At 39.3% G+C, this 23179-nt stretch overlaps 1 protein-coding gene across 3 annotated transcripts in view; it reads left to right on the forward strand.

The window, feature by feature from the left end:
- Nucleotides 1–23179, forward strand: part of CRB1 (crumbs cell polarity complex component 1) — a 104539-nt gene that overhangs the window by 18867 nt on the left and 62493 nt on the right. For all 3 annotated transcript variants that reach the window (XM_062613425.1, XM_062613423.1, XM_062613424.1), the window contains exons 2-3: nt 14429–15013; nt 20864–21059. In XM_062613425.1, the coding sequence (XP_062469409.1) occupies nt 14429–15013; nt 20864–21059 (781 nt within the window). The remainder of the gene's footprint in view (nt 1–14428; nt 15014–20863; nt 21060–23179) is intronic.

Genomic DNA, 23179 nt, shown 5'->3' on the forward strand with positions numbered 1-23179 from the left:
CAACAGGCTGGAGGTGCTAATCTGTAATCTGCTGCTAGACCTGCATCTGGCTCTGAATATCCACCCCAACAGGAGTCAGACCGATGCTGCTGGGGAACTAAACTTTCTGCTTCTCAGGTGTAATCCATGAATGCAATACATGGAAAATACAGTAATTCCCACATGTATCTAGCATGTATATTTAGGATTGCAGGGTGAACAAAATGTCAGTAAAATCTTTTGACATCAGAATGTACAAAAATAAACCATTCTTCAAGAATGAATCAACACATTTAATAATGAGCACATGATGCTAAGAGTGAACTGAGCATGCACATATACATTCTGGTTAATTTTGCTCTGAATTTCATATATTCAATCATGATAACTAAAGCGCAGGTAAGATACAAACAGAACAGAAGAAAAATTAGCCTAAAGAATTACTGGCAGAAACAATATGCTTCAATTCATCCAGAAAGAAAATTAAACCTTAAAAGCATCTGCCTGAGGTCACTTGAAGCATGGGCTGGATCCAATAAAGAAAAATGGCACAAAGGAGTGGGCTCCACATAAATGCAGGCACTTTTAAATTACAGACTGTAATCCATGGTTTAAATGCTATACTGGATGGTGATACTCCAACTGCCCTGGCAAGCTGAATGACAAACATTTTGATGTATCCTTCCTACATTGCTATGCCTACAAGCTCCCTTGATTATTAATGGAGTAATTTTTGTTACAGTAGGCTACTACAGTCAAATCAATACCAAAGTGTCTTGAAAGGACACCACAGCTGAATCTCTAATTAAGTAAGATATTTTGTGCCTTTTAAGTGAGGAATACAGTTACAGAGCCTTGTTCTGTTCAAGTCTATCTATAATTAATAATCCCAATGATCAAAGGGAATGCTATCCTAAGAGAAAATAGCTTTTGAGAATCCCCAGGTATTAAGTACCGAGAATCATTTCCCAATCTGTTCTTCAGTCTCTCAGCACAGGAGGTTGTATGATGCCCTTTGGGATCAAAAAACAAGTCCTGTCATAGACCTCTCTGCAAAAAACCCTCCCAGCAAGATAGTCACTAAATATTTATCACATATTCATTATTGCCATGAAATCTTGATTTTTTTTCCTGGCTAGACCTTTACTGTTACACAGATCTCTTTTATTTATATAGCATAATTTAATACAAAGCAGGGTCAGGATGCTGCCCTATAATGTACTCTGTACTGGTGAGTATGGACGAGTATCCAGCTGTGAGGAAGGACTCTTTCCCTTGGATAAGGTATTCTTTCTGCTTTTTCATCAATGGATGGCACCAAAGTTTCTTCAAATAGAGAAAGCTTCTCAATGTCAAGCTGTGGAGGCTTCAGTTCTCTCCTCCTGCTTGCTAGTCTTGTCATTTTATCTTCCACTCCCCAGCCACTACACCACCAACATCCTAAGCAATTCCTGTGTCTTAAGAGCAGATTTGTGTAACACAAAACAACACTGTCACTACAATAGGGATGACTAAAGCTTATATCCAGGGGAATAGCAGGCCAGAGAATCTTTATTGTCCTCCGGATCATTTTGTGGAGTGTGAGCACTTCAACACAGCTCCAGAGGCGTCTGTGTTACCCCCTTGAGCTGGTGTCATGAGTGACCTTTCAGGCTTATTTGCCAGCCACACAAACTTGCTGTTACTTCCCATTGCTGCTTGGTAAATCAAAGTCTGCTTTAGATCAGGCCTCAGAGGAAGAAAAGAGGAACGCATGGAAGAAATCTAAGGCGGAAAAGGGAGAACTAGGAAAGGAAGGAGAGACAAGTTCAGATCGACCACTTACACAAATTATATAAACAGAGGAAATAATAACAGGGAAATAAAATGATTTTTAAAAACTGAGAAATGGCACCACGATACTGATTGCTGCTGGAGAGTGTTTATTTATTCATGATTTTAAATTTTGTATCATTTTACTGGCACAAATCTTACTGATCTAATTTTGATGAAGGCTTGCTGGATACCTCTTCATTTACAGCAGATATTTAATGCCCTAGTGGCAGGTGTTTTTGTTATAAATCACACCACCACATTAGGCTTATAGAAACAATTTGTCTTTTGCTGATATTCCTCTGATATGAGAGGCTTATTACTTAGCATGTTCCCCAAGGAAGGCTCTTAGGGAAAGGTGGAGATAGTAGAATAACATCTCTGTGCATTATATAGTATGTTGAGGGTGAACATAGAGTTTTGCCATTAATCAGTAAACAGTTCTTGAAATCAGGGGAGAGAAAACCATGATGGTCTGTGGACTGAGACCTGTAATTTCATGTCATGTAGGCTAGAGTCTTATTAGGATCTGCTTCTAATCTTACTCTGGAAATAAAATGTTGTAAAATCACAAAACAAATTCATTCTTCCTCTGTTACAAGTCAGTAGATTTTTTAGGATGCTACAATACAGTCTGTTTGCAGGTCAGGAATGCAACTACACTGTGGCAAAGCCATGACCATGAAACTAGCGTTCAAAAGACTAGCCCTTTTCAAAGTTCATATTATAGCATCCTTCTATTGGGCCTGTGATTGATTTTTATCTGTATGAGGTCAATGAGGGCAACTTGTGCAGATCATGATCACATCATTATTCTTCATCAATCTCAGCGTTATGACTTTGGCCTTGCTGATAACTGCTCTCAGCACAGGATCTCCACAGGAGAGCAGATGGAAACTCTGGTTGCGCCAGTTCTCCCTGTTAAGACTCTAGCCTGTCCCATGATACAGGAACTGCGACTTTTCCCAAGTGGTCTCTAAATCCCAATTGGTAATTAGCTCATGCAGAGCTAATTGTAGGTGATTTCTATTGAGAAGAATTTGGTAAATAGCAGAAAGGGCTGGAATGTGAACTCTACAAAGTTCATGCTGGAAAAGAATGACCTTGCTTTCTCTGTACTAACTGTGCATCATAGCCTCACTGAACCTTTCTTCTGGTTTCCGTGGCATTTGAATCACAGTGTACTCTATTTCCAGCAACAAAATGCTGATCTGCCACAGGGCTGATTACTTTTTTAAAGCCTGGAGAGACAGGAGAAGCAATCATGATTTTAATGAGAATACTGTTACATATATATAACTAAAATTATGTGTGAGGAAAGGACTATACATTCAACAAGCCTGGAGGGACAGCATGGCTCTGGTGGCTATGGGTATCAGTGTGATGCTAGTTTAAAGCTGGAGCTGATCTTACCATTCTGCTGCATTTTGTTGGCTTCGGCAACATTTAGTTCTCAGCTGTGTTACTGAGAATCTACTAGAGGCAATCTCAACATCTGCACACATCAGTACACAGCTTTGCACCTAGAAACTGTAAAACATTCATTTCCCTGCAGACTTCAAAGTAGAGTGTAGTACGCCAGCTGGGAAAAGGAATAGATCTATAAAAACCTTTACATGTTTTGTCATGTTTTTTGACCCTGTTCTAGCATGTTAAAACCCACCATTTTCTGAATGTACCTTTTATTATTGCTAGAGATTTGACGGTGCGGAAGAGATATGATGCATCTGATATGATGTGCCTTAATGGGATCTTCTGATTATCCAAATGCCATAAAAACAAATTCTTGTCAAGACTATGTTAAATTGTGAGTCATCAAAACCTGGTTCTGGACATATTCCTGTGTGATACACCTGACAATAAGATTTTCCCAATTATTCACTAATGTAGTAGATTTGACCAGCGAGCATACACACACTTGCTTGAAGCCAAGATATAAGCATGACTTACATAGGCAAAAAACCTAATTTTCTGAAGTCTGTGACTTGCAAAGTGGGGCTGAAAAAAATCTCTCACCAAAGAGAAATTCTTGCCCCATGTTAAAAGCTGGTATGACGAATTCCTAACAACCAGGGCTTTAAGCCTATCTGGTTTTGACTCACAGAAAGAAATCACACCTCAGTCAGCATTAAAGGCATTTGAGGCTATGTTTTAAAATCACAGCACCTTTATGTGCAACTGTATATCAGAAGCACTGCTGTATGCTCTTTTCATATTAAGGTAAGAGGTAATGAAACAGAGGAAAGAAATACAGATAAAGGAAACTGAAGAGCATACCTTCTAACAGCTTTCAAAAGCAAACAACACATGGACACAGAACTTCGACCTAAAGTCCATTTTGAACTCATTTTTTAGCCCCTCTAAACCAAGCTCAGTAGAGCAAAGATTTAACAGTAACAGGCAACATTTCTGACTGCTTTTTCTTTCCCATGTTCATAATCGAGCACAGTAGTAGCACAGCTGCTTGCATGTTCTGACCTAAATGAAATCTCAGCACTGCAAGTCAGTGGTAGCTGGTCTGCACTGAGGGGGAGCATCTCCCAGCTCTGCAAAGCCCCCAGCTCCTTGCTGAGGCTAAATTCAGTGGGAGCCAAGAGCTCAGTGGGAGCTGGGAGCCTCTGTCTCACACAAAGGCAAAATACCATAAACTCTTTCCAGACCCCAGAGAAGCTGAGACCTTGTGGCTCTCAAGGTGAGATTTGGCCTCTTTGAGAGGCAACAGCTCCTTTGCTCCCTATTTTCCACTGTTTAGAATTCAAACAGAACCAGGAGCAACTGGATTTCACCCAAACTCACAAACTGACAGTTTTATGCTGTGTTACTCCCTCTGTGTTCCTAAAAATTCCCCTATTGCTGCAAAGAAGTGAGACCATGCATTGGTCTTTCTGCAACCCCTTTCACCTCAGGCACCATTTCCCTCATTTATTTTGACATGTTTGCTTCCAAAGTGTATGTTTTAGCCTTTTCCCTTAGTGTAGCTGTGAATACAGGTGGTATCTTTCCAACTCCAAGCATTGCTTTCATTTTTCCACTTCCCCAGCACCACTTGCACTCCTCACTGGGCTCTAGTATCAGGTCTGGAAACAGCAGATTGTGTCTATTAATTTTAAAAGGCTTGATGCTGCCATGTTTGTTCCTCTGGAGAGCAAGGCAGGAGCCACACCTTTCACAAAAGCAGTACAAATCCACCCATCCCAGCAAGCCCATCTAGGCATGCTGAGAAACCTCACTAATGACAAGCCACACAGGATAACATTTTAAAGTGTAAAACATAATTCACACTCCTAACTGAACTACATAGGGTTTTTTCTCTTTATTTCTCTTTTTATATCTGCAAAACATTTAATATCACAGGAGAGATCTTTACACACTGTGCTCTGTATCCCAAGTTTTATGCTGAGAATGTCCCCAGTTTTAATGAAGCCCTAAGAGCAGCACAGACAGGAAAGGCATTGATTGCATAATTAGGACAAACACATTTAACCTGCAAAATCACCAAATGTTTCCTATAAGCAATCAAGTTTACCACTTAAATAAAACTGTTTCAGATTTTGAGCACAATACATTCTCCATGTTATTTGCCTCTGGAAAGCTGATAGAATGGCAAACTCGAAGCTGGCTCCCAGGTTCCCACCACCATGCATCATGGTTGTTGCTCCCCTGTCCATTTACCTTCATGTCCCTGTGCAGGGGAACCCTGTTTTGTAGTATTAAGAATAAATTCTGCTGTGTGAATTCAACTTAAAAAAAAAAATTCATTGCCTCTAAAGGGAGAAGAAACCTTTTTAACACTCAGGTCTTTACTCTTCTTCAGACTTAGAAAATAAGAACATGGAGACACATCATGAAACTATTAAAGAGGAAAGTTAAATTGAGATAGAATGTATACAGTAGTGGAGATTGCACAGCAGAACTCAGTTCAGTTTCTACATCAGTGTCTGCATGTTTACTGTAATGGATATCAGCTACCTTCTGAGTTAGATCAGCCACTGTCCTGCAGAAACAGTAATATCTGTGCATAGTAAAAGCATGATGATCACTATGCACTATCAACTTAAGCTGCAGCTCTGTAGTGCTAAACGTAAAGAAATAGTGGATAGAAACTAGTCTGTTTTCATTGCTGATAGCACTGTGCCTTGATGTCCAATTAAACCAAAAATCTCCAAATTCAATCCGTAGGAGCCCTGTTGAACTTTCTCAACACAGACACTGCAATATGATGTAACATGAAGTGAGAGCCAAAAAAAATATTTACTTTTAGAAGAAAGCATTTACCTCATTTTTGGTATGTTTGTTTTATTTGTCCTGCACTTTTGCAAGAGCCAGAAAGCAGCCAAGAGTGTGCTCATGTGCTCACACCAAGTGAGTGCCTTCAACTACCACACCTCACCACCATGGGAGTCAGTGCATAGCTGCTTTGTAGGGAAGCCTGTCAAACTGTTGCTGTGTTTAGTACAATCAGTCAGCACAACTGTCAGGATGACTGCTGCCACTGAGGTGCTTATAGGGTAAGGAAGCCTGGGACAGCACAAAGGTAAAATGACAGGAAAGAAAGATGACAGCCACCAGTAATGGTGCCCATTCTCAGGGAGCAGCACCAAATTACTGTGAGCTTACAGAATTATTTGGGGACCAGTGAAATGGAGACATTGATTTAATAATCAGTTCTGTAATTTGAATCACAGATCATTTTAAGTGTTTCCTAAACAACATTTGAAATTTTAATGCTATTCAGTTGTCATTCTTACACTAATATATGATAGTTCTGCTTCAAAACATGAGTTGTTAATTGACTTTCCTTGGTTTTGCTGATTCAAATGTACCTGAAAACAAGATCGGCTTTTTTGATAGAAATGAATATTTGTATAACAGCCTTTTTTTCTTTCCTGCCTGTGTGCAGTGGTGGTTACTATGGTAATAATTGTGATTCAAGATTTAAAGCCTGGAAGTGGTTTCTATAACAACATATTAGGATGTTTTGGACACACAACTGAAGCTAAAGATTCAGGATTAACCCTTTAGGACCACAGTATTTGTGGACACTATGACAAGTGCTTTCTTTTTTGGTGAAAGTTTGTTCATACCATCCCAAGGTGTGCTTTTTCATTGAGCAGACTGAGTAATAATTCTGGCTGTGGATAGAGCAGGTCAGGTCCTGGGGCAGATGCTTTCCTCCTTGGTAAAGCTTACAAAAGAGAAACAGAACCACAGTAACGACAAGCTGTTCATTACATTAAATAATTAAAACAGAATACAAATGTACTGGGAGATGGGAAGGGAAGGGGTGAAATAATTTGAGTGCAATGTTTAGGAAGTCTGAAGCTTTGGTCTAGAAATCAGAACTGTGTGAAAACCCTGAAATGATCTATTCACAAAGAATCTCAATGGAAAAGCTATTTTGAGGGCTGAGATAGCCCCTTACCTGGCTGTTTTGTCCAGAAGGTGTGGTTTTGTGTCCTTTTCTTCCCCATATGCCAGATGCTGATCCATGAATGGCACCTTTCTGCCTCTCAGTCATGGTGAAGGTGCCTGATTCCAGTCTCTGTCACTGCCAATTATGCAGCTGTGCTCATCTCCTCCATAGTTCTTCAAGATACATCAATGTATACAATATATACAATATATACAATGAATGTATATGCACACCCACAACTTTATAAGGCTGCCTTTGCAAGGAAATTATTGTCATAGTGATGAACTGTATTTTCTATGTCATGGTGCACTACAGATAAATGAAGATACGTTCAGTCATACCAAAGCCAAGTGTTCTTCAATGCAACCCTAAATGCCTTGGGCAATATTTTAATATTTCCAGTTAAATGCTAATTATTTCAAGATCTCACTAAAGTCACGGAGCTTGATATTTCAGTGATACAGATTCGCACACTTGTTCTAAAATCCCAGGGGCCAGTTTTAAGCAAGAAATGAATACAAGCATTGAAGGTTCTCATTACTAACTCCAGACACTGGGCTATCTAAACCCTTGCTGCCGTCATGTTATCCCATGAGCTTATAAGTGAGCTTATTTGATCATAAGGTAAGCCTTCAGTTGTGAACAAAAGCTGTATGATGGTTTTGATTCAACAGAAAACAGATTGAAGTAATAGCTTTAAGAGAGGCAATGGTTGCTTCATTTATCCCAATGAAATTTTATCTTTTTATAGACTGACCACAACCAAGATGTCAATTATAAAAGCTATTTTAGCAAATTAAAAAGAACAAAATCCCCCTATCCAACACACATTTTCTGTGTTGTTAAAAAAAAAAAAAAACAACAAAAATAACGACAAAACAAACAAAAATCCCAACTCACAAATGCACACTTTTTAAAATATTTTAAACTGTAATTTGGTCATTTTTTCCTTTGGAGTATTTTTTTAAGTTTTGTTTCTCAACTTGTAAACCAACATATTGGGCTTTTGCTATCCCTTTCTTTCCAAAATGTATGAGTTAATAAAACATCAGGTTTTGCTGTGAACTGCTGTGTCTGCATTAGTTGGTGCAGCTTCCTAGTTTCAATTCAAACATGTGAAGTAATAACTCTCTGTTTTAAAAAAAGTAATTAAAAGAAAAAAGTGCTCCTCAAAGCACAGTAAATTTGTCAACAGTGGTGACTATATGGGTATGAAGTTCTCCATCTTCTGATAGATTTTTTTTCCCCCTAGAAAATAGGCTGGAACTGTTAAGGTCAGAAAATCTCTGCAATGTATCTAAAAGACCCTGAAGCTGTTAGTGTTGAGAGCTTCTGTGAAGCTTAAGAGTTCTCTCCTTCAGGGGAAGAAGGCTCATTTGAAGAACAGCATTGCAAATTACATGCAGCCTTCAGGCACGATGAGATGATTAACAAAGTGCAGGCATGACCACAGTCTGGAGAGCTCCAGTTCATAACAACGTGATTAGCAGTGATTGAAATTTGATATTAGATTTTGCTGCTGATTATGATATTTCACCAACTTGTAGGAAAAGTCCTGTCAAACAACATCTAGGAAAAAAATCCCTCCAAATTGTCAGAAGATATATACAGATGAGCTCATTTTGGCTGCTTTACTGGAAACATTAGTTTCCTTGTCAGGAGTTAGAAAATCTGAGCCCTTTCAAAGATCTGCTTTGGCCCTTTCAAAACTACTGCCGTATTTATGTTAATTTTCCCATTAATTTGATTTTGCTTTCTTACAATTATCATCGTGCATTTCCAACATCCTAAAAATTGCTTTGTATTATTACTGTGCTTTCTGATCACTAAGAAGTCTTTATTGTCAAAATCATGCATTTTTAGTGCTGATTAGCTATATAAGTTCAATTATTCATACACCAACAAGATCACTTTAATGAATTTAAATAAGCTTATAGAAAAGGAAAAAATTGCTGTCTTTTTCTGAGCATTTCTTATGCTTAATATTTCGTGCCAGTTCTAAAAGATGGAGGTATTGACACATTTCTGGTAGTACTGATGATTTGCCACTAGATGTCAAGCTTTACTGTAAGGAATTTTACTTGCAAACGCCTCATCTGCATCAAAAGGATTTAACCATGGGGTAAAATGCTTGGCACTAATTCTTCTTATAATTATATTAACATACCAACGTTTATAAAGAGACTGTTAAATACCTCAAGTGTCAATCAGTGTAAATCCAAAGTGATTGGCATTTTGTTTCCATTTTTCTAACATTACACAAAGTTTTAAGGCTCTCTGTCAGAACAAGTCACTGCTGAAGTGACCTTAATTGTTTGAGAATGAAAGCAACTTCTCTGCGTATCTGAGCTAGAGCATGAGGCCTTTTCAGGTTTTCTCTCTGAACCTTACCAAAAAACAAGCTCCCCCAGTCACTGAAACATTTTCTTAGAGCTCTTTCTGCAAATGAGTTACGGAATATTCTTTAGCCATCAGCTCAAACTAAGCCAGCCTTTGCATCAGACATCATCATACCCTGCCACACCACATTACAGAGCATGGGGGGAGTTCAGCTTCCACATGCTATGATCTTCTTCCTCATAGCTCTCAATAGCTCAGGAGGTTCCAAAAATATATCGCTTCACATCATTCCAGAGCAGCAGCAAAACTGAGTTTCCTTGGGGCAGGAAGAGAGGTAGTATAAGTAACTTGTCTCAAATAGGCAGAAAATGGTGCTGTAACTAGCAATCTAGGCTCCAAGATTTTCTGAATTTCTGATTTTCTGAAACCCATCAAAAAACCATATTGGGAATGTCCTGGTAAACTGCATACCATTTGATAACCACAGTATAATAATTGCATACTGCTTGGTGATCACCTTTTTGAGGTGGAGTTTTGCTGCTGGGGCAAAACTACCACCTCTAACAAAAAATCTTGGACCTAGCCTTTAAATCACAAGTAAGTTAAAACTCAGCAGTGATTGTATCTCTGTTAAGACCTTCAGAACTCAAGAACTATACAAATAATAAAAAACATGGCACTGCACATTAGAATGAAGATAAAAACATCAAATACTTTATTGCTTTGCTGTAAACTTGTAGCACAGATCAGACAAAAGCATCCTCTAAGGAGTACTGGGTTTATTGAACTATCTGTTCACATTTGCTACCTAAGAAATTTGTTTCCTAAAAGCTAGAGGAGTTGAAATTAAAGAAAGAAAACCCAACAACTAATTAAAGAAAAAAAAATCCAGGAACTGTTTTCTGTTTCATGATTTTTGCATTGTGGTGTCACCTTGGAAACTAATTGGTTGCCTTCACTACAGGCTGTGCTTTCAGGGTTTTCTTGCCTTTTCCTTCATTTTCCATCCACTATGACTGCCCCAGAGAGCTAGGAAGCTTTTTAACCCATGCTCAGAGCTAGTATGTTGCTATCAAAACTACACACTGGCGAATGCTTCAGTTTCTCTCGCAGTCATTACAAGAAATTGAATTGTTACATGAAAATTATCTCTGGAAAAGCAGTAATAATTAAGTAAATTGCTTCTGGTGTCAAAGTGGTCCTACTTAAGAAGGACTTGGATGATTTACCTCACTTCTTGTAGTTTACACGCTACAATACTTAGGTAACATAACTTTATCGTAGTTAATGTCTTCAGATTTGCAATGTTTCTTCAAACATTTGATGAATTTTAAGTAAGTAGACAGACTGAAAACTCTTTAAAGTTGTGCAACCCCAAGAAAAATGTAGGATGCAAAAGTTCCTAAAGAATGCAATTTTCTCATTTTAACAGTAGTTAATAGGTTGCAGTAAAGCTCCTTATTACCCAGGCTAAAGAAACTAAATACATAGGTAATACAGAAAACTGTGTAAACCAGGACAGTGGAACATACATGGGGGTGTGTTGAGGAGGAGAAAAGTCCATGATACTGGTGACTGGAGTAAGTCAGCACACCATGGCCAATGTCTCTAATTTTGCATTCAGTGAGACATGTATGCTGGGGGAATTACAGCTGATACCACATTAGGATGAAGTATCTCTTCCCAGTGCGAACCTGAATGTTGACTGGTTTGGGGGTGGTCATTTTAAAGGCAGTCTAAATCAGAGGTGCTATTTTTGTCCTGTTTTCTTTCAAAGAACATGAGGTAAAGCTCCAGTTCTCCTTCTGGTAATCACGTTTAGCTTGCATTCTTAATCAGGTCTGTCACAGCCTGTATTAAATAAACTTAATCTTTACCAAAACCATACCTTCTCTAGATATTTCTCCTCTGCATCTCTGGTATATATGATCAGGACAACAGCTAAAAACAGTCTGAACAAAAACATTTCCAGGTTTTACTTATAAATGCATAAACCTAATGAAACAATCAAGAAACTATGCCTATGCAATCCTTAAAACTTTAGGGTTTTAAATTATGACACTGTTACTATCAATGTTACTACATAAATCTCTATTCTGCTTGTTCAAACAATTATTAATTATTTGACTCAGTGTACCTACTCATGAGCATCATGTTCAGATTGGGTTTTTTTATTCCCAAAGGCACTGCTGCTCCTCTGTACATCTCAAGTCAGAAGGCACAATGATGAAACACAGATAACTTTTCTAACATCCCCATTTATTATCATAGCTTCATATCTACATAAGCTGTCTTTCCTAAGTAGTAAAGCCTTCTGAGGCTTTCTTCCTCCACTTCCTCTTCCTGGGAAAAAATGGATTAAGTTGTTTTAGTCATTAAAATATATGTCATGAAAATGCACCTGCATTACTCAGTTTGTATTCTCTGACAATGCCAGTGGTTGGCTGTTATCCTCAGATGTCCAGCCCCAGCCTCTCACTTTCCCAGACAACCAGAGATCTGTCCCAGGATTTCATCATCATTGGTCTAGCCCCAGTTATTAATAACTGTCTCAACAAGCTGCTTCTCTTTCAGTGCCCCATCTGGAAGATTCACTCTTCTGAATCTCAGCTCCAAGAACCTGGAAGAAATTAGAGACTCATGGTAGATAGGTCTGAATTTCTTCAAGAAGCGCAGCTTATCCACAACACCCTTTTTTGCACAAAAGTACACTGTCCTGCCATTCATTTTCAAGTAATTGCTGCAGAAGACATACCCTTCATACTTCCAAACAAGACTCCAGAATGAAAGCATAAACTGAAAGAAGAAAGCAGGATGTTTACAGGACTGTCATATAGGTCATTTCATGCAATTTTCATTCTCCAGCCCACCAGTCTTTCCTTCTGAATTACTACATTCTCTCCAAGAAGAATATTCAGCTTTATTCCGTAGATTCTTGGCCAAGATATGCCTGCTTTTTTCCCCTCCCATGGTACAAATAACTTTTTTCTCTAGCAGTATGCGAAATATTTGTTTACAGTTTTACCCTCATATTTTGTGTAATGTCACATTGCAGTCACCTTAGAAGTCTGATGGCATTCAGAGGTTTACTGTTCAGTAGAGGATTTCTTATAATATGATGAAAATCAGTTACAAAATCAAAAATTCTACTGGATACAACTCCTTTTTATTATACTCCAGCTAAGATTTTCCAATTTGATCAGTAGGAACTAAAATACTATGCATGCACTTGGCTTTTTAGGTCAGTATTTGTGGTCCTTATCTTCTAGGTGGTTTCTGTCAGTAAATAACTATTGGCCTTTCTTCTCTTCATTAAGCATTGTCTATGACTTTTCATCGGCCATTATTTTATTTTACTAGCACAGTATTTGGAGGTAACTCCAGGATTTCTTCTACTAGCTTCTCAGCATTCAAAAGCTTGACCTTTAGACCAAGATAGAAATAGAGCAAATGCCCCATTTGCAATCATCTCTTTGGGTCTTATTATCTCCACAGCCCTGAGTCATTTTGTATGTAACAAAATTCCCAAGTGCTGCAAGATGCGTACTGGTGATTAACACTGTTATTACTGACCCATACCAAAACAATGGTAGATCATGACAGAAGCAACTTGATATTACAGATGAATTCAGTGATCAATAGAACCCCATTGCACTCTTTTCATCTGTGTCATATCTGGGTGACCTGATTATAGCACACGTAAAAGTACGCAAGCTTCAGTCTAGCTCACTTGGTGTTGGCAAGGAAGCTGTGATTGCAGAGGATTCAGCCCAGACCAATGCACCTACTTCATGCATTCTGTATTAGGAACCTTGTTGCAACTGCTTAATATGCCTAACAGTAAATTCAAGACAGCAGGTGCATACCTACCTATGTGTGCTATGCTTATCTCAGTACAGCCATTTCTTTCATTATGGAGACAATTAATCATGGTTAAAAAAACAAACAAACAAACAAACAAAAACAAACCAAGATACAGTTTCATGCCAAATTCTTGTTTTCTTTTACTAGAAAGAGCTTCTTTCACTTCTTGCCCTGCTTTAACGTTATCAGTGCTTCTCAGCTGTGAGTTGTGAACAATGCTGGTAACAGCTTCCTCCTCCTTGATTAGGATGTGAGAAGTAGCTATTGTTATCCTCAGCCAGTCTTTGCAGCAGCCAGACAACTCCAAGTATTCTTTAATTGCTGCCAGGAGCTCAGTTCCTGGAGGGTAAGGAACGTGTTCACACTACGTTCACCATGTCCTGACAGCCTCAGAGGCTGGAAGGCTCTCAGAAGACTATTTTGAATCTCAGGTGTTTGGGAGATTCTTTGTGGTGGAAATAGGGTACAGCTGTCCAACTACTATTTATAATCAGGAAGTCAAAATCAAGGTGCATGATGGTTTGAACCACTTAGTTGAGCTGTAACTTCATCTGAGTCACTCAGCTTTGTTGAAATCTAATACAGAAAACTTCACCACAAAGGAATACAGAGTGGTATTGAACTGAAATACGTGGTTTAAGTCCTCTCTCTAGTAAAAAAAACCAATGTCTTAAATATACCTAAATGCATTTCACATTGTTGGGTACCTGTTGACAACCAATATTCTTGCAGCTGTACTCAATATAGTGTTAAGCAATCCTGACACTCCAGGCCATGGCTGTTGGAAGATGGAAAACCAGGAAATAACAAACTACCTATATTTTCATAATTGCTTTCATTTTACATTTATTAGTTAGCTTACTAATATGTTTCACACAGTTACCATCCGTTTTCTTCTCAACAGCCAATAATTGGAGCTATTTGTTTTGAAGCACAGTTGTGTTAAGACTTGCACTTCTTTTATCCTTGGTTACTCCCAGTGCTGAGGAATTCCTCAGGATTTTTTTGTTTCCTTTCTAGAGTCACTTTGCACGAGGAATGACTCCAGGTGCCTATCAAATTCTTGCCAAAAGAACTCTACATGTGTTCCTGGTCATAAAGACAATACTTGCCATTGTGCAGATGCATCAGTGGACAGTGTGGAGAAATTCTGCAATAAAACCTCTGATCCTTGCTCCTCAAACCCTTGTCTTCAAAATGCTACCTGTTTAAGCTCTGCTGGAAACCTCAGCTTTACCTGTGAGTGCCCTGCTGGGTATAATGGACCTACCTGTGAAAGAGCTGTCAGCATGTGTGACACAAACCCTTGTGAGCATGGAGGCACCTGCCAAAATGGCGTGGCTGGGCCCACCTGCCTTTGTACCACAGGGTACACTGGTACACTCTGTGAAATGGATTTTGATGAATGCATTTCTGAACCGTGCCACAACGGAGCAGTCTGCAGGGATGGGATTGATGAGTACTCCTGCTACTGCGTCCCAGGCTACCAAGGCAAGCACTGTGACTTGGAAGTGAATGAGTGTGTGTCAGATCCGTGCCTGAATGGGGCAACATGTCTCAACCAGATAGGACAATATGGCTGTATCTGTCCACCTGGGTACACAGGTAAGCACTGTTAAAACAACTTTTTACTTGCATCATGAAGAACCATCATAATTCATGTTCCAAGTTCAACTCACCCACCTACATATTTAGTCATATCTCTATTACTACCTTGCCTTCAGCTTTAGCACAGTGGCTGCTGGTACGTTATAGGTTACCTTATCATTGTGAACTACTGATATTACATCGAGAAGGAATACAGAAATCTCACATTTACTGAGAACTACAGAGCAGTTTTGTGCACATAAAGCTATGTCACAGGGCCAGGTTAACATTCCTTTTTTTAAAAAAAACATTTTAAAAATGTATGTCCTCAGATAAAACCTCTGTTTGATAGGGTTAAGAACTAGATCTAATTAGATTTGCATGTTTTGCTAATCACAACAAACTGTATTCTTAAAACTACATGTTACGCGTTACTCTCCTCTTGTCTGCCCCTCCTAGAAATAGAGGACACGTTTGCAACTAGAACATTATGTAAGTTAAATAGAATAGAAAAGTGTTATCAGATTGCCAAACTGAAGATTTTTTTGATAATCCCATTTTACGTGGCTCCATTTTTAAGTACAGGTATGATTTTTATTGCCTACTTCCTCTGCTGGAGGACATAGAATCTTTGCAGGAAACAGCTCCCTTCAAATTTCAAAGCTGTATTCAGGGGCAGGACTGCAAGAGGTAGCACACTGAATCATTAAAAGGAGAAAAGGGGAGGCATTTTAGTGGTAGGTTGCCAGTCAGGTAAGCAAAGGGGAAAAAAATGATAAAAAATAAAAAGAGTCATAGAGCAAAAATAGAGAAAAACCCCAGCTATTGCTTCAAGTGATTCAAATGAATAAGAAATAAGAGATGTGGTTTACAGCTCCATCCCCAAATCCCCATGCAGGAGGGGAAGTCAGAGGTAAAAAGCAGCTTTCCTGTGTCTGACACAGCACTTGTTGGAAGCCAGCCCTTGGTTAATATCCCTCATGAGTACAGAGAATGTTATTTGAAGGAAGCTTGTTACCTTCCCACCACCCTGCTGCTGCCAGCGGGTGTCTGAGCCCAGGCCAGCCACTACACAACTGGAGGAAAGCCGAAGAGCAGAAGGAAGGAAAAACCTATTAACAACCAGCATGGTTACTCTGCAATGATCAGACTCAGCCCAGACCTCCTGTCGTATTCAGGAAACTGTATTTATTTAACTGGTACTGTTAGTGGGGTCCAGGTCTGGATCCATAGCCAGGGAACTCTGTTTGAAAGAGAAATATAAAACTTAGAGACAAAAATAGAGAAAACATAATAAAATAATGAAGCCCAAACAAAACGAAATGAAGATTTAGATCAACACAAACTGCTGGAGGTAACTCTCTCTGTTTGAACTGCTTAACTTTCATCACGAAATTCTGCTGTTTCCCAGGCCGATGCTCTCTGCTCTCACCCAGAATCAAGCAACACCACCAAGTACTCCACACTGGGCACAAGAGGAGCTAAGAAATGAGGAGAGAACCAAGGAAGGAGAAAAGGTGTAAAACACAAAGAGGCTGCAGTGTTTTGACATACAGCTCTGACACTGCTTCCAGCAGCAGAGAGGCTAATCATAAGAATTCTATAGAGTCGCAGACTATTCCTTCAGCAGTAAAACACCAGCTTTTAAAGGCCACTTAACAAAATGATTTATCAGAAGCATTCTTTCTTCTTGTTTTCTGCACCTTGCTGTGAGTTGTGATAAATGCACAAGCCAGAGGGATTACCGGATGAAAGCCCTGAGGTGTCCCCACTGGTAATAAAACCCCTCATTTACTCTATCAGAGGATCTTGCCAACCATTATTATCCTGGCCTTAATTACTGTGGGAAGTCATCCAGCCTCATCTCATTTCCCTAAGATGTTAAAAAGGTTATATCTGTTGGTATGTTGGTAGATAAGTACAGTAAATCTATAGCAGTAATGTTAACCAAATGCTCGAATTACTGACTGCAGTTGCTACTTGTTTCATGGACTATGACTGCTATTTTGTATGACTGGTATGCTGCAGCACTTCTGAAAATAGCTGAGAAATGTCACACATAATTCTTACACAAATGGAAGAGGTTAGAACACACCAAGAGCCAAAGACTGGAAAATTTAGCATGAAATCCAGTTTCTATGATAATGTTCTGCATGTGTTAAATTATTTACAAGACATGTGTCACACAGCTGTTAAATAATGAAGCTCAATTGGTTTGTTGAAGTTTTCCTGGCGACCTTAATCAAATGCATTTTTTCCACCATTGTACTAATTGCACTTGTTTTTAATTCACCCCAGCAGAGCACGATGTAAGAGCCTGTTATTACCCACCTCTAGGTACTTTAGTTGCCTTGCTAGACACAACTGAAGTGGATTCTCCATTGCCAACAACCACGTTAGCATGAATTATCAGGGGTACATGTCAGATCCAAAACCCAGTCTTAGCCCAAAACAGCAGCAGCAGGAAGTGTTTCAGTGGAAGACAAAGTAGGTGCAATGAGCCATTTTCATACTTTGAGCAATACCTTTTGCTATGATGTAACCATAGCTGGGATGAGCTCTCTACAATATGAAGAAATTATTCCTGATAAGTTCTCATGCATTAGTCTTATCAATCATGCATACACCATGAAAATATTTAGGGTGGAGGCATCATAAGCCTTAGGCACTTAAAGGCAAGCAGGGGCTCAGCAGCCTCTACAACGGGATGAAGTATCTCAAGTACACATCTTTCTTCCCAGCAAGTTCATGGCAATATCATTGTGGATACTGATAGCAAACACCACTGCCCATCAAATGGCAATTGCCAGCAAAGCGAAAAGCTGGTTTCCTTCCTCAACATTCAAGTTTCAAACCAGCACTCCCAACCTTGTGCCCTAGCCAGACTCACAGAGGATTCAACACAGGTTACCAGCTCTGACGAGATTCCCATATGCAAGACTGCAATGAGGGAGGAGCCCAGCAGTATTTGCTGCACGTCAAAGGGTTTTCAAAACAAAGATTAGCAGCGCACAGGTACATGCAAAGTGTGCTTGTTGCAGTTCGTAACTCCACGCTGCTGAAACCTTTGATTTGGTTTAGCCCTGCTGTTCTCCTGATTGTGTCTGCACAGTGCAGTGTTGCAAGACCTCTAACAGCTTACATCTGTGCATGGTGGTTAGCATAGGCCTGGGCTCAAAAAAGAGGAGCCTTGCTCCAAGAAACTGACCTCTTCGCTCTGTCTAATTTCTGATGAACAATCTTCACATCCTTTCAAGGCTGGTGCCTAGAAAATAGCTGTCTGACACTTGATCCAGATTATGGCACATAACATTACTGTATACAGATTGAGGAATTTGGGGACAGCACTACAGCACAGGAGAGCAGAAGGGGTGACCTGCATACCAATTTCCAGCTGTACTAAGAACATGCAGGTCCTCCTGGAACTACACTGAGCCTGCAAGCCCCTGGTATCTTTGACCAGAAGGTGATCTTACAATATACCTGTAGGCATGCAAGTTTGAAAGTATTGGCTGTATTTCATTCATCCTCGCCTCCATTTACTTTTTATTGACTGTGGCTGTACAAAAATGCATAGTAGGATTCATTTGAAAAGCAAGCAGTATAAGAAATAATCTTAGTTCTTCAGAGAAACTGCAGAAGTTGTAAATAACAGTAATATCTACCTTCCCAGTCTTTCAATTCAAACCACTTGTGTGGTTTGAATTCCTACCTGCTGAAATACTCAGCCCGCTCTAGGACGGGAAGCCTTTGCTCTTGATGGTGTAGTCCCATGCAATAACTGTGGCAGGGCTGGTCGGTGCTCTTTTTCCTTTTTGGCATATGATAATTGGCATACAGCATATTTATGACAGAATGTTAGACTGAGGTGCAAATGCAGATCTAATCCTTTCATCTCTCTTTTTCACATACAAGAAAGCCTGACAGCAGATTCAGTAGAGGCTAAGGAAGGAATTTCCCCTGTTTGCATGGCATATCGAATTGGCTGGATGCATTATACAGAGAGGTTTCCTTCTGAGGCAACATTGCCAAAGGCAGGTTACTGGGCTTGATAGATTAAAGACATGAACCAAAACAACAACGCTATGTTCTCATGTTAATTGTCAGGCTGTTCTCAGGCCTGTAGTTTTAAATTTGGCTGAACCGAGGATCAGTTGAACAGGGCTTGTTTTGTCACACGATTTTTAGTGTTCGCAGTAAGCTGTTAACAAGCTCTGGCAGATTTACGGTCACTAGACATAATTCTGCAAACACATTGTTTATAATTACAGTGAATTCACAGGGCAATGACCACAGAGGGATTGCTTACTATATCTGGATATAATGTACATTACCATAAAGCCATAAGAAAGCATTCCTGTGCTAGGGTCTCGTGATAGGCTCCCACTGAAAGTAGTGGCTAGCTGATCAGTGAACCTTAAACTGAAGGCATGGGATCATTGACTTCTCCCATCCAGTGTTCTATATGTAGTCTCAGGGAACTATAAAAATGTGTTGTCTAAAATTAGAGCAGTAGTATTTTTTGTTGCTGGAAAGATGAACTTTCACTTTAATGTTTAAATGTAATGAAAAATATAAGTTAACATGCTCCATTTTTTTTTTTTTCATTTTAAAATATTTCCAGGTATGTATCCTTAATATGGATTTAATTTTTTTTTTTTAATAAAGATGCTACATTTGAAAAGGTCAAAATAAATTAGTAACTGAGTAAAAGTGCTAAGTATTAGCAATCTCAGTCAAGACTGTCAGAAAGATGTTCCAAGTTAGAACGTACAAATCTCACAGCAGGACTGTGGCTGGCTAAAACAGCATAAAGAAAGAATTAGAGGTGAGCTCTGAAATTAGTTATGAAGATAATACCCATAATCAAAACGTGGCTGTTGCCATCTTTTGAAAGCCTGCTCCATCATCTTGTACTGAAAAATTCATCCTCCAAAGAAATTAAACCCATTCTCAGGGCTGCAGACTCTCTTTCAAGTAGAGAATTCCCCTGGAAACTATTTACAATACTACTGCTACCTTGGTAAGCCAAATAAAGATGGGGAAGTCCACATATATAATGAAATTTCTTCATTATAATTTCCCATTTTGTGTCTGGTTTGTGGCAGATACTGTAGCTGTTAAAAGAAATTTGATTAGCAAATAAAAGTTATTACTTAAAAGTCACTTTATTACTCAAAACACTAAGTAGGTGCATAAGCATACAAACCCCTGATAGAAGCAAAGCAGGACCTGCAAGGCATTAATTATACATTTTTCTTAGTATTTCCTGGACTGTACTAGAGATAAAAGGAGTGCAGATTTAACATGCAAACTACCCTAAATAGCTGTAATCTAATATTAGAACTGATAAAGTTCCAGCAGTTATCTCTGAAGAGCAGCTCCAAGATTCTGACCTGTTGCAAACACAGCATCATAACCAACTTATTTACATGTAGCTAAATCTTAAAAGGCAATAAACTGCAGCTAAACAGACAGCTTCCCAATGAATTCAATTAACTCTGCAGCTTCAAACAGACTCTTCTGAGGTCATTAACTTACTAGTTATTTCTGTGTTTTATAAATAAGACAGTAGCATGGTTTCAATAATCTGAACATTTTTTGTTCAGTTTCCTTGTTCAAGTTCACATAAAAAGTTGCTATTCTAACTATTCTTTTGCGTAACAGCTGGCTTGTTCTTTTGTAAACTGCCAAACCCTGAAAAACTAGTCTTGCAGTACACATTGAGGAGAGCTGCCTTTCAAACATAAGCAATTGCTTAAGAAAGAAAGATTATGTGGATATTGTACTTAAAACGGTCCTTGCTGATATCTTCAAAACTAGCTATCTCCTACATTTGGGGTTTGCTCATTTTCTTTGGTTTTGAAGGTACAAACTGTGAGCTGGAAATAGATGAGTGCTCGTCACAGCCATGCCTCAATGGCGCGACCTGCCATGATTCCATCAGGAGCTTTTCTTGCTCCTGTGCACCGGGCTTCCTCGGCGACCTCTGCGAAACCGACATCGATGAGTGCGTCAGCCAGCCATGCCTCAATGGGGGACAGTGCCTGGACAAGGCCAACGGGTATGTCTTCTACAGCTGGGCATCACTCGCGTGAGGTGCTATCAGCTCCTCTGTTCACAGATGAGAATGCTATGAGAGCCTGCACTGCCAGGTAGCTGATTTCACTTCAAATTGTGGATTTCACTCCTTGATCCTGCACCGATTTCAGTTTAAATTCGAAAAAGATTAAATTAAGCAAGTCTGGTCTCAGACCCAATAGGACAACAAAATATTTATGGCAAAGACTGACCAAGAAGTACATTTTTCACATTTATGCTTAAAAACATATGCAATGTGTTGTGTTTCTGGCTATGAGGATTGTCATTTAAAAGTGAATTCTTCTTCTAACACTTGTCAAACTTTATTTTCCAAGAGAGATGTGAGAGTGTATAAAATTGAATTTGCCAACAGCAGCTGCCCACACTGACAGACAGAAGCATCAGAAAAGAGAGGCAGAGGAAAACTGTAGTAACCATAGTAATAGATACCATTAAGAAATGTGTCAGGAACTTTACAGGCATATAGGAAAACAGCTCATTATTCAAAACAACCTGCAGTCCATGGACAAAGAAGAAAAATTAAAGAGAATACAAGCCAATAGCAAAGTGAACTTCTCCACCTACTGTTAATAGCCTTACACAGAGGTCGGAGCACAGCCCAGGCAGCCAGAGCTCTGGCATTCATTCACCAGTAATGGCTTTAGATACTCAGCATGAGATTCCCAAACTGAAAATACATACATATAAGCTGAGTCTGAAAGTTTGTAAACGTATCCATGCAGGTGCTCCTCTCACCAGTATAAGATTTGTCCTCTATTGTGTATTTTTCCGGTTTTTATAAAGCAGTTTTGAAGATCTTAGTTCCCCAAAAATCAGTCCAAAATTCATGGCAGCAAAAGGTGTGCTTGCCTTGAATGAGGGGGTTAAAAGATCGTGTTCTGGGAATGAGTACATTGTGTTGACATGGCACCAGCGTTGTGGAGCTCCTTTTCAGCAGCACTGAATGACTCTGAACAGGACAAAGCAATTTACTATTTTCCAGTGTAGCTAAAGCATGACAGCAGGGAGAGGGAGGTCACCTTGCACCAGACTAGTTCACAGCAGACACACTTAATAACCTGCAAGCCTTTTAAGGATACATGCATGAGGTGAGCAACTGGGATGCTCATTCAGGCCAGATTTAATCCTCATTTTTCTCCTAGTTTTTGAAGCTGAGGTACATGTAAAAGCAATTTTAATTGGCTTGTAATACTGCAGGATATCTGGAGAACGATTGGAGCTCTTACTGCATTTGTTACATGATGAAAAGGGTTAGACAGCAAAGCAATTCAAAACCAAAGGGTGCCTAACAATTTCCTTTCTTTTGTGTGTTTTTCTGGGTTAAATGAAGAACTGTAGTCTTTAACTGTAGTTTCCTTTTCTGACTAATGCTGCGGTATAGCTGAGGCTTTTGTGTGTGTGCCATCAGCTCTCTCAGAAATGTGCAAGGTTTAGCACTAATAAAAACCATAAATACAGACACCAAAACAAATTCTCTCCCAAATTTCAGACTGATCTATCAGTGATGTTTCAGTAATTCAACAAAGTAGAACTCGCTGTCTTAAAAAAAGAGATCACATTATTGGACATTTCTGATTTAAAATCAACAACTTACAGAAGTACATTATTCGGACCTACGAAACCTGGTGTGCACAGGCACAGAGGATACCTCTGCATGCTCCAACTCTTTTTTTTCATTGGAAATATTCCCAGGACCTTCAGTGTTCTTTTGATTGCATGGGAAAGAATACCTGCGTGTATTGCTTTCTACGCACTGTGAGAACATCAAACAAGAAACCCCAGAATATGTTAGGTAGAGTATCTAAGAGTATTGCTGTTTGCTCTTACTAGAAGGTGGCATCTGCCTGTTCAGTCATAGCCTGCCCATAAGCAGGGCACCCTCCAGAATCCTTTAAGGTCCACAGCAATGTCAAACACGTAAAGATACCAGAGAGAAAAGGCACACAGGTGGGGCTTCACATTAATCAGCGAGTTGTGAATATTTCTAACTTCTCCATGATTCTGGACCAAAGGGAAAAAGAAGCTTGGACTAAGGCAGAAAAAAATCTTTCCCCACAAAGCTGAACAGCACCAAACTGAAGG

Source organism: Pezoporus occidentalis, unplaced genomic scaffold (assembly GCF_034315485.1).
Source record: "Pezoporus occidentalis ecotype Australia unplaced genomic scaffold, CSIRO_AGI_Poc_V1 ctg167, whole genome shotgun sequence".
In the NCBI taxonomy this organism is placed as follows: Eukaryota; Metazoa; Chordata; class Aves; order Psittaciformes; family Psittacidae; genus Pezoporus; species Pezoporus occidentalis.